General features: G+C 60.0%; 3 protein-coding genes across 21 annotated transcripts in view; 2 read left to right on the top strand and 1 right to left on the bottom strand.

The window, feature by feature from the left end:
- Nucleotides 1–405, top strand: part of EWSR1 (EWS RNA binding protein 1) — a 32022-nt gene extending 31617 nt beyond the window's left edge. For 18 of the 19 annotated variants that reach the window (XM_035268470.3, XM_078337426.1, XM_035268474.3 and 15 more), the window contains one exon: nt 9–405. In XM_035268470.3, coding sequence (XP_035124361.1) covers nt 9–48 — 40 coding nt within the window. In that variant the 3' untranslated portion in view covers nt 49–405. The remainder of the gene's footprint in view (nt 1–8) is intronic. The other variant, XM_078337451.1, reaches the window with a different exon arrangement.
- A 6126-nt stretch (nt 406–6531) lies between these two features.
- GAS2L1 (growth arrest specific 2 like 1) lies at nt 6532–11897 on the top strand. The gene is made up of 6 exons (XM_002743643.6): nt 6532–6657; nt 7578–8229; nt 9572–9679; nt 9771–9867; nt 9960–10131; nt 10579–11897. The coding sequence occupies exons 2-6, from the start codon at nt 7597–7599 to the stop codon at nt 11612–11614; spliced, it is 2046 nt and encodes a 681-aa protein (XP_002743689.1). The 5' UTR covers nt 6532–6657; nt 7578–7596; the 3' UTR covers nt 11615–11897.
- A 147-nt stretch (nt 11898–12044) lies between these two features.
- RASL10A (RAS like family 10 member A) lies at nt 12045–14813 on the bottom strand. The gene is made up of 3 exons (XM_035268626.3): nt 14146–14813; nt 12958–13082; nt 12045–12665 (listed from the first exon to the last, which is right to left on the bottom strand). The coding sequence occupies exons 1-3, from the start codon at nt 14362–14364 to the stop codon at nt 12398–12400; spliced, it is 612 nt and encodes a 203-aa protein (XP_035124517.1). The 5' UTR covers nt 14365–14813; the 3' UTR covers nt 12045–12397.
- Between the last annotated feature and the right edge of the window lie 560 nt (nt 14814–15373).

Consider the following 15373-nt stretch of genomic DNA (forward strand, 5'->3'; position numbering starts at 1 on the left):
CCTTGCAGAGGCGAGCACCGTCAGGAGCGCAGAGATCGGCCCTATTAGATGCAGAGACCCCGCAGAGCTGCATTGACTACCAGATTTATTTTTTAAACCAGAAAATGTTTTAAATTTATAATTCCATATTTATAATGTTGGTCACAACATTATGATTATTCCTTGTCTGTACTTTAGTATTTTTCACCATTTGTGAAGAAACATTAAAACAAGTTAAATGGTAGTGTGCGGAGTTTTTTTTTCCTTCTTTTAAAAATGGTTGTTTAAGACTTAACAATGGGAATCCCTTGTGAGCATGCTCAGTAACATTGTGGAGAACCAAGAGGGCCTCTAACTGTAACAATGTTCATGGTTGTGATGTTTTTTTTTTTTTTAAATAAAATTCCAAATGTTTATAAACAGTCATCCTTCTCAGCCTCTGTTCACAGTCACTGCATGTCTGCTGGGGACGTGCTCCCAACCAGGAGAAGGGTGCCTTCCACGTGATAACAGTTTGTTCAGGGGTGGTGTGACATGGAAACACAGACTCTGTCCCTGACAGCCTCTCAAAGACCCACTAGTGTCCAAAGATTCAAGAAGAGATCCAGGTTAGGGAGGCACAGGAAGACATACTTGCCATCCATGGGATCAGAGGTGAACTAGGAACATCTCGGGGGCTGCTGCCTCAAGCGAGGGACAGTCTTGCGCAGGTGGACTAGGATGGGCCCTCATTCCCAGCACTTCTGGACATGGATCATGCGTACCTCTCCTTGTCTGTACTTAAGTATTTTTCACCAGTGTCTCCCTAGTCATTTCTTGTGCTAATACGTGTTTGAGTCCCTGCATTTGAAAAACCCTCCTTTAACCTGCCATCATCCACCTCCCACCATCTAACCCATCTTCCTGGCCCTTTCTACAGGAAGTGCATGGACAGCGGTGTCCACCACCTCTTTCTGGAAACCACTTCATTCTTTGCCTGCACTGAAACAATAGCTCTCAAGTCACCAACCACCTCTAATGTTGCCAAATCAGTGGTCATTCCTTCTGTGTTCTCCCATCTCTTTCATTGCTTCCTTTTTCTCCTGTCCCTAAGTGCAGGAGGGCCCCAAGGCTAGCATGGGGTTCCCCTGAGCCCCCCACTACCTGGCTTTCCCTCGCCTGCTGTGGCTTTAGCCCTTTCTTCCTAGGGCCAACTCGGCTTGGGTGCATGATGGGTGTAGAGCAGGGCTTGCTCTTGCCCCATCCTCCCTCCACCCTAGTTCAGCAAATTCATGAACTTGCCAGAAACAGCGTCATCCCATGACCCATCCTCAAACCCCAGCCCCCAGCTCGGCTCTCTTCCAAATCCAGAACAATGCAAATCTAGCCACGGCCCCTGCCTCCATGATGCCAGCTCACTGGGCTCCCTGCTTCTCCCATCCCTATTTCCAGCCCTTTTTCGGAAGCCAGATGTTTGTGGTTTTTGTTTTGTTTTGAGACAAAGCCTTGCTCAGTTGCCCAGGCTGGGGTAAGTGGCATGATTTCAGCTCACGGCAACCTCCACCTCTCAGGTTCAAGCAGTTTGCCTCAGCCTCCACAGTAGCTGGGACTACAGGCACCTGCCACCACACTTGGCTAATTTGTATTTTTAGTAGAGATGGGTTTCACCGTCTTAGCGAGGCTGGTCTTGAACTGACCTTCCAAAGTGCTGGGATTACAGGCATGAGCCACCACACCTGGCTGGTTGGTGGTTGTGGCTGGGTTTTTTGTGTGTTTTTCTTTGAGACGGCGTCTAACTCATCCAGGCTGCAGTGGAGCAATTTCAACTAACTGCAACCTCCGCCTCCCAGGTTCAAGCAAGTCTCTGCCTCAGCCTCTTGAGTAGCTGGAATTACAGGTGCTCGCCACCGAACCCAGCTAATTTTGTATTCTTAGTAGAAATGACGGTTGACCCTCCTGGCCAGGCTGGTGTTGAACTCCTGACCTTGTGATCCACCTGCCTCGGCCTCCAAAACTGCTGGGATTACAGGCGTGAGCTACCATACCCTGCCTGTTGTTGCTGTTTTTTGAGATGGTCTTGCTTGCTTTCACCCAGACTGGAGTGCAGTGGCACAATCACAGCCTTGACCTTGAGCTCAAGCAAGCAATCTTCCCACCTCAGCCTCCTGAGTATCTGGGACTACAGGTATGCACCACTATACCCGGCTAATTTTTTGGTATTTTTGTAGAGACCAGGTCTCACTGTTGCCCAGGCTGGTCTCAGCTTGGGCTCAAGCATCCTGCCTCAGCCTCCCAAAGTGCTGGGATTACAGATGTGAGCCACCGCACTTAGCCCAGATCAACTTGACATGGGAGGTCATCTCCATTCTCAAAACGATTTGGTGGCTCCAAGCATGCTTGCCATGCCCTAAGACACCTGGGTCCCCAGCTGCCCTGCTCTGCCTTGCTCACCGGTCCAGCCAGCACTGTTCCTCCAGGGGGCCAAGGATGCTCTCTGCCCTGATGTGTCAGAGCCAACGTGCACGAACACCTATGAGGCCCAAACTTGACCAGAGCGTCACTGGGCCCCTGCATTGTGCCAGGCATTGCACTAAGTACCTCCGTGTGTTTAATTCCTAGTAACTTTCAAGGCAGGTAACATATGACACCCACGCGCCGATGAGATGGGAATATCGAGGTCAGGGGAGCACTTGCCATTGAGAGGCCAAGTTGAGCTAGAGGTGGTCACCCTCCAGACCCCACACATCCACCCTCCCACCACCCCACTGTACACAGGCACCTGCTTCTGAAAGGACGGGTGCTCTGGCAGCAAAGAACATGATCCGCAGCCGGAACCAATGGAAGACAAGCAGCCCTCTCTGGAAGTGTTTGATTCCTGGATGCTGCATAGGCATCCACCAGAGTCCGGCGTCGCATAGGCTCCGCAGGAGTAGCCTTATGTCCCTGCCTTGAAAGGGGTTTGTTGTTGGCACTAAATAGCCCTGGTAGAGACGTTTACAGCAGGCAGGACGATTTTGCTCAGCCCAAAGAAACTTCTGGACTGCTCTGGGCACAGATGCTCTCAGGCAGTATGGATTTGGAGCCTGTCAAAGAGCTGAACGAAGCTGGCTGGTGCCAGGGCATGAAGGAGGTGGGCAGGGCAGAGAGCAGAGCAGGTGGAGAAAAAGCCTGCCCTATACCCCACACCCTGCTCAAACTCCCCAAAAGCACTTAGACTAAAAGTTTCCAACACAAGTTTGAGGTCCCACCAGGCCACACCACACAGGCCTCAACAAAGGTGGTGGGGTCCATGGGAAGACATCTGTGCTCACAGGGAGTGGCTTCCCTGCTTGATGGGAAGGAGCACAGGACTGCAGCAGCTGTGGAGCTGAGGACAGTGTCATCTGTGACAGGGACGACAGGTGGCCTTCATGCTGTTCCCACCTGCCCCACTCCTGACAGATCTACTGGGCACAGGGCCGGCTGTGAGGACAGTGTGATGCAAGCAGGTTGGAAAGAGCCCATTTGGTTTTTCAAGTTTTATGTCTCTCTTGTGGAGAGCACTGGAGGCAGCTCAGGGTCACCTGTCCCACAGCCAGAGCAGGAGCTGACCAGCAGGAGTCCTTGAAGCCAAGCCCCCATCTAGATACAGTAGCCCAAAGCCTCCTGCGAGTCCCTCACTCATCCTGGGCTGTGCTCAGAGCCTCGGTCCAGCCTAGAGAACTTTAAGTTCTAATCCAGCCAGTGCTGGAGGTTCCTGGAGCTGCTTGGTAGCAGGGCTGCAGCCCACAAAGAGGGTTTTGCTTGAAGGCTCCATGACCATCATCTGGCCTCTAGCTGCAACCAAGGCCAAGCCAGCTGCTGGCTGGCACGCCGCAGTGGGTGTAAGAAACTGGCCATGTGCCCTCTGGCCAAAGGCCAGAAGGAGCCCACGAGAGCCACAGCATTCTGTGCAGAGGTGAGTGGCCTCAAGGGTCCATGCAGATAGGTTCAAGGCCCCTATAGCCCAAACCTCCCTGTCCCTCCAGCAGTTTCTGTGGCTTCTCTTGATCCTTCAAAGAACAAGGGAGAGTGTGTAGAGGCTGAGGCTTTCCCAGAGGTGGCCCCATGGGCCCTGAGCCACCACATGACAGAAGCGGTCAAAGCTAGGGCCCACCATGCCCTGGGCCAGAGGTCTGACCACCCCAGTGAAGTCTGCATCCTGGCAGCCACATGTCAGGTATGGGAGGCTGTGTTCTAGAACAGACCTCTTATCACACCACACAGCTCATGGGAGAGAGGGAGAATGGAATCTCTTTATCACCCCTTCTCCTCAGAGACGAGGACTTGCTGAGCCAGGTCATACTGAGCTGGGTAGTGGTATTATTTTTCACAACCCTATGATGTGATTACTACTACTGTCCCATTCTACACATGCTGTCACTGAGGCTCAGGGAGCTTCACCATCCCACCCAATGACCAATGGCAGAACCTGGGTTCAATTCAACTTCCTGTGTCCAGGTTCCCAAAATGCAACAAGGTAGGTGTAAGCAAGAGTCAAATTACTGCAGAGCTGCTGGCTATACACATCCTTGCCTTCTCTGGGTCTCAGTTTCCCGAAATTGTAAAATGAGAACACCTAAGAGTATCATACCTCATTGAGGTATTTTGAGGATGAAATTGTTTAGTGTCCACACCCTGATTCACCCCTAGCCCAAACCCTCCTCCATCTCCAGCAGCCCTCCCCTCCTAGGTGTTAACACCTCCGCCCTCCCAGTGCTTAGCCCTGGGAGTCATCCTGGACTCCTCCATCCTCATAGTCAACCAATCCCACAGCACATCAGCTCTACCCTCACAATATGGCCAGAATCCAGTGCCCTCTCACCACCTGAGAGGTTTCCTTTGAGGCTCCAGCTCCTGCCCTGGCTGCCACAGCAGGCCTGGCAGTCCCAGGGAATGTGAAAACCTAAGCCAACCTCCCCTGCCGTAAATCATTCCAAGGCTCCTGTGCCCACAAGGCCCTGCTTGATCAGTCTGAGGCCTCTCTAATCTCTCTACCTCCTCCCTCGCCCGCCTCGCCAGTCTTCTTGAGCAGGCTGGACACAGGGCCACCTCAGGGCCTTCTTACTGGCTATTCCCTCTCCCTGAAACACTCTCCTCCTCCAGATAGCCCCAACCTTCCTCCCTCACCTCCTTTCCTGATAAGGGATTTTATTTTTTGAGACAGAGTCTCACTCTGTCACCCAGGCTGAAGTGCTGGGTGCAGTGGCTTACACCTGTAATCCCAGCACTTTGGGAGGCCGAGGCGGGCAGATCACGAAGTGAAGAGTTCAAGACCGTCTCTACTAAAAATAGAAAAAATTAGTGGGGCATGGTGGCATGTGCCTGTAGTCCCATCTACTCAGGAGGGTGAGGCAGGTGGAGGTTGCAGTGACTTGAGATCGAGCCACTGGACTCCAGCCTGGGTGACACAGTGAGACTCCGTCTCGAAAAAAAAGGAAAGAAAAGGTCACAAGGACTCTGTGATGATGCCTGTGAGCGGTGTCTGGCACCAAGAGTCCTGGCTCACAGTAGGTGCTCAACAAATGCTGCTGATCCTCGGACAAGGGAGTCCCCATAATCATCATGTTCAAATTCCGGCTCCACCAGCTGCTCTCCTGACCGGGAACCCCAGTTGGGCATGAGTGTCCCTCACAGAGGTGACACACCAGTCGATTCAGGTCAAGGGCGCAGAGCAGGCCTGGCAGCACACAGTAGGAGACTTATTAGAGTTCTGAGCCTGGCTGTGGTTGGCGGTGCTTCCCTGCAAGCCGGCCCCGCCCGTGCACATGGCTGCCGCCCAGACCCGCCCAGCGTCCCATCCAGCCCAGCCGACAGCAGCAGGGGGCAGGATTTCCCGCTGATCCCCGTCGGTCCTCTGCAGTTTAAAAAGCGCCCAGTGGGGCTTAACCCTCCCACGTCCGGCCGGCCTCCGGTGCCTCCGTCCCTTGTTCTTTGCGGAACCCCGGCCTTGGCCACCTGCCTACTTCTCTGAGTTCCGGTATCCTCATCCGTAAAATGGGTTCCCCTAACCTCAGGGTCAAAAACGAGCATTCAGGGAGCACAAGGAGCCCTCGAAGCCCTGGCCGAGTAGGCATCTGTCACCCGGGCCATCCTCCCCCTCCCTGCGGCGGTGCCAGTTATCTGGCCTGGGGAGGTCCAACCGGGAGGAGGTGACTTTGCAGCCCCCGGCGGCTATCGCTTCCTGACTTCATCTCGGGAACAGGCCGTGCTGTGCGCCCGCCTGGGGAGCCCACCGTCCAGGGAGGGGGGCGATTAAAAGGTCCCAACCTCCTCCCCAGGAAACCAAAGAGGGTGGATGGGGCTGTGAGTACTAGGCTGGGTGGGGGCGGGGCGTCTGCACCGGTCGCAGTCCTCTGGGGGCCCTGGGGCCCTCTGCGCCGAGGGCGCTCGAAGACCCAAGGCTCCTAGCCCTATCGCGCTGGGAGACCCCAGCTCCTTCCCAGCCTGCCTCGCCAGCCCGGGGAAAAGGCGGCCCCTTTAAGAGCGCACGGCCCCGCCCGCTCGCCCCCTCCGGGCCGGATCCGAATTCCAGGGAGGCGGGGCGGAGACGGCGGCGAGGAGGAGGCCGCGGCGCAGGACGGATCGAGCTGCGGCTCGGGCGGCGCCTCCCTGCGGCGGGCCCCGGCCCTGCTCCGGCCCCGCCGGGGCGATGCTTCCCGGGGCAGCGGGATGAGCCAGGTGAGCGCGGGGACCCCCTGCACTCCCTGCCCGATGCGCACGGACGGTGGGGCCGGGCAGCGGCATCCGCGGCCTCTGTTTCCCGGGGCTGTGTGACCTTGGGCGGCCCCGTGCCTTCTCTGGGCCCGGGCCCAGGCCTGAGCACCAGCGGGGCCTGCGGAGGCCGCTCGGAGCCCTGGCGCCGCAGGCTCCGGCCTGGGGAGCTGGGGAGGCTTCTTGGAGGAGGCAGGGCCTGGCCCTGCCCGGGTCGCCGAGACCAGCCACACTGCACCGCCTGGGCTCGTCCACCCATGGCTCTGCAACCTTCACGAGCTCAACCCTTTCTGCGCCTCAGTTTTCTCATCTGTAAAATGGAGATAATGTCTCCGCGCGCTCAGCCTTAATGCGGTCGTGCTGTTACTATCTGCTGCTGCTATGTCGTTGTTCATGATGGCACAGCCCTTAGGGAAGGGGGGCCAAGGGAGGCGCGGGGACCTTCCCGCAGCGAGTGGGGTAGGCACCAGCCCTGAGCCATGCAGATAACCCACTCTGAGGTCAGGACCTGGGTTCTTTTTGTGTCCACTGGGGGCCCTAGCCTTTGTCTTCACCTCTCTAGGTCTCAGCTGTTCACAATGGGCACCTCCCTGCCTGAGAGAGGCCCCAGCCAAGCCCCAGTTTCCACCCCAGAAAGCCACACAGCAAACACTTGTGAACCCTAGTTTTATAAAAATTATCCCATAGAGTCAGTCCTATGAGGCAGGGAATGGTACTGTATCCATTTCACAGATGAGAAAACTTGAGGCACTGATGTTTCCCAGAGCCAACATGGAAACCAGGCATTTGGCCCAAGTGACAGACTGGTGCAGGTGGCCAGCAGCTTAGTTTATACTGAGTGCTTGCTGGGTCCTCACAGCGATCCTGACCTGTGTTTCTGCCCACAGTGACTCGGCCGGTCCGGGCATGGCGGACCCAGTTGCGGGCATTGCGGGCTCGGCGGCCAAAAGCGTGCGGCCGTTCCGCTCCAGTGAGGCCTACGTGGAGGCCATGAAGGAGGACCTGGCTGAGTGGCTCAATGCCTTGTACGGCCTGGGTCTCCCGGGTGGTGGCGATGGCTTCCTGACGGGGCTGGCCACGGGCACAACCCTGTGCCAACATGCCAACGCTGTGACCGAGGCTGCCCGTGCATTGGCAGCCACACGCCCCGCTCGAGGTGTGGCCTTCCAGGCACACAGTGTGGTGCCCGGCTCCTTCATGGCCCGCGACAATGTGGCCACCTTCATCGGCTGGTGCCGCACCGAGCTGGGAGTGCCAGAGGTGCTCATGTTTGAGACTGAGGACCTGGTGCTGCGCAAAAATGAAAAGAGCGTGGTGCTGTGCCTCCTGGAGGTGGCGCGGCGTGGGGCCCGCCTGGGCCTGCTTGCCCCACGCCTCGTGCAGTTTGAGCAGGAGATTGAGCGGGAGCTGCGTGCCGCACCCCCAGCCCCCAATGCCCCTGCTGCTGGGGAGGACACCACTGAAACCGCTCCTGCACCAGGGACTCCTGCCCGCGGCCCGCGAATGACGCCCAGCGACCTGCGTAACCTCGATGAGCTGGTGAGTCCTCCAGCACCAGGTATCAGGGACCTGACGGCACCGCCAGGGCCTGTGATCTGTCCCTGAACCTCCCAGGGTCCACTCAGAACAGCCTGCCCCACAGAGAGTGCCCATGTTCAACACCAAACCATGGAATGTAGACCTGACCCCAAGGAAATGAACGGGTAACCCACAGAGAGGGAGGTGCTGGGGAGATCATGCAGCCCAGCCGAGCTTGGGACAGGATCTGGGCTCCTGGCACGATCTTCCCTCACTTTGTGTGCTGTACCCCAACTGAGCTTGTGCAATCCTTCTTCTGGGGGCTGCATGATTGGGGCATCTCCTTGGTTCCCTCCCTGCACTCTGTCTTAGGCAGATGCGCCCACAACCTCATGGAGGCTTGAGGTGAGTGGGTGCTGTGATGCTCAGCTAAGATGAGGTGCAGAAAGCCCTAGTGCCTGGCACACAGTAGGTGCCTCTGGGGGCTCTGCAGGTCTCCCCATTCCCCAGGCACCCCTGGAAAGCCTAGCCGAGTTGCTTCTGTTGCTGGAAGTGAGGGTCCTGTTGGGAGCTTCAGGATTCATTCTAAGCATAGAAGGTGCCAGGCCCTGCCCCCAACTCTCTCCCAGGATCTGGGTGGCCCCTGCCACACCCGGGGCTGGACCAAGAGTTTCCTTCTTATCAGAAAGTCAGGACTATGATGTGCCTGCTTGGGAGGCAGATAGCAGATGGCCGTGGGCAGAGCCTGGTGCCCCACCCCCTGTCCTGGGCCAGGGTCACTCAAGGCCCCACCTGCTTATTTCCTCTGGCAGCGAGTGCTGCTGCTGCTGCTGCTGTGGGCGGGGAGGCGGGCTGGGTGCCCACATAGCCAGCCTGGCAGCTCTGGCTCTGGGGGTACCGTATGTGGTGCGTGCCTGCCCAGCCAGTGGCCTGTGTGTGTGTCCCACATGTCTGTGGTACCCCTCCACATCAGTGCCCACCCAGGGGAGTGGGGCCCCTTGCACCTGTGTCTCGTAGCCTGCCTGGCCTCCCTGTGGGCCCTAGCCTTCTTGTCTGGGAAGTGGGTGAAGGGAAGTGAGGATAGGCTCTGGGGCTCCCCCAGGCCTGTGGCATGTTCCTCACCAGGTCTCAGACCCTGGTCTGACCACAGCCCCCTCATCTCATCCTGGGCAGCTCCCTGGGCCCAGAGAACCAAGAAGGGGGAACTTATCACATGTGGAAGCCGTACCCCAATCTGGGACAACACAGTCTCCATCCCCACTTCCCCGGAAGGCCTGACTTCCTCCTGACCCTGGAACCGCTGACATTAAGCCCCAGGAGGAGGACTTGACCTCTGACCCCTACCCTCACTCTCTGGCCTCAGGTGAGGGAGATTCTGGGCCGCTGCACCTGCCCAGATCAGTTCCCCATGATCAAGGTCTCGGAGGGGAAGTACCGCGTGGGGGACTCCAGCCTGCTCATCTTTGTGCGGGTAAGGGCCTGTGGCCACCCCAGCGGGCAGCAGCTAAGGGGGTGGGCTGCTGAGCCCCCAGGACACAGCCATGACCTGCCCATGCCTGCAGGTGCTGAGGAGCCACGTGATGGTGCGAGTGGGTGGCGGCTGGGACACGCTGGAGCATTACCTGGACAAGCACGACCCATGCCGCTGCTCCTCCACTGGTCAGTGCTGGGGCAGGGCTGGGCGTGGGCGGGCAGGGAACTTCCCTCTGTGGCTCTGTCCCTCACATGCTGCCTGTCATCTCTCCCTGCAGCTCACCGTCCACCCCAGCCAAGGGTCCGCACCTTTTCTCCGCAGAGGGTGTCGCCCACCCCCAGTCCCCGCCCTGCTAGCCCTGTCCCTGGAAGTGAGCGCCGGGGTTCCCGGCCTGAGATGACTCCCACTAGCTTACGAAACACAAAGGAGGGGCCCGAGACCCCGCCCAGGTGAGATGCAGGAGGGTTCCAGCGGGTAGGGGGGCGTCAGCCCTGGTCTGCATGACGGGTTGCCTATGCGCCAGAGTGACTCACACCCTGGGAAAAGTTCCCGTGGGTGGGGGTGGGCCTGGCTTCCCATCTCCATGGCAACCCAACCAAACCAACAACACAGCTGGGCGGGCCCTGTGGCTGGGCGGCAGCCAGTCCAACCCCTGCTTCCTCTGGCCCGTCCTGGGAAGGGGGGTGTCTAGAGCCCAGGAAACTTCTTCTTCCGTGGCTTTTGGGGCCCTGGGTGGCTGGAGGAAGCTGCTCACTTCTCCCTGGAAGTCCCCAGGACAGACCGATGCCCCTGACAGCCCTGTCCACCCGCCACATACCCTGCTGTTCCTCTCTGCCCGTTCTGAATGCCAGTCTTTCTGTGGTACCCCATCTCTCTCTCTTGTCCCCCTGCCCCAGGCCCCGGGATCAGCTGCCCCCCCATCCCCGTACTCGCCGCTACTCCGGGGACAGTGACTCCTCAGCCTCTTCCGCCCAGAGCGGTCCCCTTGGTTCCCGCAGTGACGACACAGGCACTGGCCCCTGGAGGGAGCGACCCAGCCGGCGGCTGACCACAGGCACCCCGGCCTCTCTGAGACGGCCTCCCGCCCCGCGGAGCCAGTCCCGAGACCGGCTGGATCGGGGTCGGCCCCGGGGGCCCCCAAGAGGCAGGGGAGCTCAGCTGTTGGCCCCCAGCCCTGCCCGACGGGCCCGGAGCCAGAGCCGCGAGGAGCAGGCGGTGCTGCTAGTGCACAGGGATCGAGACGGGCAGCACTCATGGGTCCCAAGGGGCAGGGGCAGTGGGGGCTCGGGTAGGAGCACGCCCCAGACTCCCCGTGCTCGCAGCCCTGCAGCATCCCGGCTTTCCCGGGTCTCCAGCCCCAGTCCAGAGTTGGGCACCACACCAGCCAGCATCTTCCGCACACCCCTGCAGCTCGACCCACAGCAGGAGCAGCAGCTGTTCCGACGCCTGGAAGAGGAGTTCCTGGCCAATGCCCGGGCCCTTGAGGCTGTTGCTAGTGTGACCCCCACTGGACCAGCCCCTGACCCAGCTCGGCCCCCCGACCCTCCAGCTCCTGACTCTGCCTACTGTTCCTCCAGCTCCTCCTCTTCATCCCTCAGTGTCCTGGGTGGCAAATGTGGCCAACCTGGGGACTCTGGCCGGACGGCCAATGGGCTGCCTGGGCCCCGAAGCCAAGCCCTTTCCAGCTCCTCCGATGAAGGCAGCCCCTGCCCTGGCATGGGGGGGCCACTAGATGCACCTGGGAGTCCCCTGGCTGGCCCCGAGCCCTGGAGGACCTGGGCACGGGGTCGGATGGACACACAGCCAGACCGTAAACCCTCACGCATCCCCACGCCTCGGGGCCCTCGCCGCCCCTCTGGACCCGCGGAGCTTGGGACCTGGCATGCTCTGCACTCAGTCACCCCAAGGGCTGAGCCAGATTCCTGGATGTAATGGACCAGTTCAGCTGTCCCCAGACCCCATCATCCCTTTTCCTTTGTGGCCTTAACCCCTCTGCATCAGGGAGCACCCTCCACCTCGAGTACCAGACCTCATGGGACCAGACCCCTTGGGACCACATGGCACAATGGGACCTCTGTTGTACATTCCGGTTGGGGGATGAGCATTGCTATTTAATTACTAATATTATTGAATGCCTTAGAGGAGGCCGGGTCAGCCCGGTGTCCTGAAGACTTGTGGCCCAGCAGAGCCTCTGACAGTAAAGTTTTGCTCCAGCCACCTGTCTGCTTCTTGAGGACGCCGCCCGGGGGCCATTCAGACCCTTTAAAGGACCCTGGAGTTAACTGCCTGGAGGCCAAGCCTGGCAGCTCTGACCTCTAGGCTAAACGCTTTATCCTACCCGGCCCAGAAATCCCAGGTGCACTCGAATTATTTTCCCTTTTATTATCCCGCGATAGGTGTGGCATAAAGAATACGTCCAGTGAAGCTCTAGGAGCAGGCTGCGTTTTTCCAGTCAAATTCATAGCCAGGTCCTTTCCATCTAATGTGATTGTGACCCCAGAAAGGACTGATTATCTCCAAAGGAGCCTGGGACCTGGCTGGGTCCAATGAGGTTCAAAGAGGGGACCATCGCTTAGGAGAATGGGTCGGAGCTTTCCTCATCCAATCAGGGCGGAGATTGCCTGTCCGAGTGAAATTGGGCGATCCTGTCCAATCCAGCTCCCTGACTGTGTCCAGTCACAAGGTGGGACCCATGGATGGCATGGTCCAAACAGGTCACATGAGGCTGCAGCGTGCCGGATGCAGCGCCCCCTGCAGGCGCAGAGCCGGGTGTGCAGGGCGCGAGCGCACCAGAGCGCAGCGCAGCAGCTCGCGGAAGAGACGCAGCACGTGCCAGTTGTACTTGGCCGAGCACTCGAGGTAGCCGCAGCGCCAGCCCCTGCGCACCAGGGCGGCCAGCGCGCGCCGCGGTCCGAAGCGCAGCCGCTGCCGGTCCCGCTTGTTGCCTACCACGAGGATGGGCGCTTCGGGCGCACCCGCCGGCCTGAGGGCCGAACGGAGATGAGAGACGCGGTGCCAGAGACCCCACGGCCGGAGAATTCCCCCAATCGGTATACACACGCAGGCACATTTCATTCCTACGGCCAGACACTCCCCCCGCCCCCAACGAACTCCAGGGCCGTGTGGGCCAAAGAGCACATACAGCTGAAGACCTTTCCACTGGCGAAGGCCTAAGACCTGACCCACGACGTCGGGAGGCCCTACACACTCCCTTCGGGCAAAGGCCCAGCTGGCCCTGCCCTAGCTCCCCACCACCAGCCCTGCCGCGTCCCCACCTGGTCTCGGCGATGCGCTGCCGCAGCGCCTTCACGTAGTCGAAACTGTCCGGGCTGCAGATGTCGTAGACAAGCACGAAGGCGTCCGTGTCCTGCAAGCTCCAGTCCTTAGGGGCTGGCCACTCCTGGAGACGGAAGGCCAGGGTTTGCGGGAGCCTCCTTTTCACCCTCCCGCTCTCGAATCCTCTGCAGGGGCCTTGGACGCTAAAACTACAGTTCATCCTCAGGCCAACATCACCCCCATCCAGACCTCTGTGCCCCTCCCCCAAGCGTCCCGGGCCCGGTCTCCTCATGACCACCAGCATAAAATTTTCCAAATCGTACCTGGAGCCTGTCAGCCACCCTCTTTCACCCTTGGTCTCCCCTCTGCTCACCCCGAATCTTCCTCTTTTCAGCTTTCCCCAACTCGGCTCAGACCACTCTCCTCCCCAGTCCTCTCAATGCTTGCCACTGCCTCTAAGACTTAATTCCAAAGCCCTCGGCCCGAGCCTCGTAGTCCACCACGCCCCCAGACTGTCAGCTGTAACCGCTTAAGCCCCTGGCGGAAGCACTTGCTGGTCTTTCCACCTGGAATGCTTTTCCCATTTCCTGTTCTCAGAACTTCACTCGGTCTTCCAGGTTCAGCTCAAATGCCACGCCCTCCAGGAAGCCCTGCTTAATCCTGCCTGCTCTTTCCTCTTCGCCTTTCTAGAGTCGGAGGTCTGTCCCCGACTATGCACAAATTACTAAGAGTCTTCCCTCCAGGGCACAGGAATGAGGGGGCAGAGAATGACCCCCCTCCAGCCCTCACAGAAAGTAGAAAGTACACCCCTGCTCCTGGCCCCAGTCTCTCCCAACTGTATGTAGCTCTGCTCAAGGCCCCAGACACAAAACACCACACTCTCAAGGAGGCACCGCCAAGCACCACTACCAGCTGCTCCACACCCCCAGAGGAGGCAGGCAAAGGTGGAGGCGTTCACAGGAGCAAGGGAATGCCCCAGGGCAAAATCGCCCGGCCTCCAGCCTGGGCTTGGGTGTCTCCAGGTCGGCGGGAAGGGCTAAAATGCAAGTATCCCAGGACGCACACGCATCCTTCCATCCCGGACCACGGCCAGGCGCCCGAGGCCTCCACACGGACACGCACGTGTGCACCGAGCACGCATACCCCTCACACTGTCACACACCCTTGCCCGCTCCTCCAGCCGCTACCTCCGAACCCCCAGGGCTCGAGCCGGGGTCATCGACGTCGCCGTCGCGGATGCTCAAGTCGTAGACCGCGCCGTCGAGCAGCACCGCTGGTCGGTAGAGGCGCGGCCCGTCCGTGGGCCGGTGGCGCTCGGGATAGTCACCGAACAGGAACTGGCGGATGATGGCCGTCTTGCCCACGCCCGGGGCACCTAGAACCGCCACCCGCAGGCTGCCCCCCATGGCCGGCCGGCGCTGCGGCTCCCTGCTCCGGAAAGCCTCATGGGCCGGCGCTGCGCCGAGTGCCCCCCGGCCGTGCGCCCCGCGCGCCCTGCCCAGTGCGCCCTGGCCCCGCCGCGCTTCTCGTCGCCTCCCGGAGCACCGAGACCGGAGTGGGCAGGCCCGAGGCCGGGGCTGGCGGAGGGAGGGCGGACAGAGAGGAGTGGGCAGACAGGTGGCGGGCGCGCGAGCGGCTCCGGCGGGTGCCGAAGCTTGGGAGAGAGCAGACCCGGCGCAGCGCTCAGACACCGTCTCCGCCCCGCAGCGCCAACCCAGGCGCCGGCGGCTGCACGGGGCCCCGAGGTCCGCCTCTCTCGCGGCGCGGGTCCCGCAGCGGTGCGGGGCGCGGGGTGCAGCGCTGCCTCCCGGAGCCTCTGTGTCTCCGTCCTTCTCTCGCTTCCGCGCCCGGAGCCGCCGCCCCAGCCGGCGGCGCGAGCGAGCCGGGCCTCCCGGAGGCGGCGATGAGGTAACCGCCCGCCCCTCCCACCTTCCCCCACCGCCCGGGACGCCCCTCCCAAGAAGGGTCGCAGGAAGGTGACTGGGGGACAGAGATCCCGGAGAGGGTCCACCCGTTCCTTACCCCTCCGCGTGTCCCGCTCCTCTCACCCGTTCCAAAATAGAAGCCCCTTCCTACCCACGGCCGCGGCCGCTCCTCCAAACACTGCTCACCCCACGCTGGCTCCCGACAAACCCCGGCCCCCGGAGACAGGCCGCCCGGGGTCCGAATGGGGGGGCGGCTGTGTGACCTTGGGCGAATCGCCGCACTGCGCTGGGTTTCGGCTCCGCATCCATCACAGGCAGACACCTCAAGAGGCTCTGACCTTTTCTTGAGAGCCTACTATGTGCCAGGCCCTTTACTAAGCTATTACCTACGTGATTCTCGAACCTACGGCCTCAGCCTGGCATCCCCGGTTGAGAGAAGAAACAGGCCCGAGAGGGGAATCCGCAAGGTTAGAAGGGCAGTGAAGGACCC

This window comes from Callithrix jacchus, chromosome 1 (genome assembly GCF_049354715.1).
Source record: "Callithrix jacchus isolate 240 chromosome 1, calJac240_pri, whole genome shotgun sequence".
NCBI classification, from domain to species: Eukaryota; Metazoa; Chordata; class Mammalia; order Primates; family Cebidae; genus Callithrix; species Callithrix jacchus.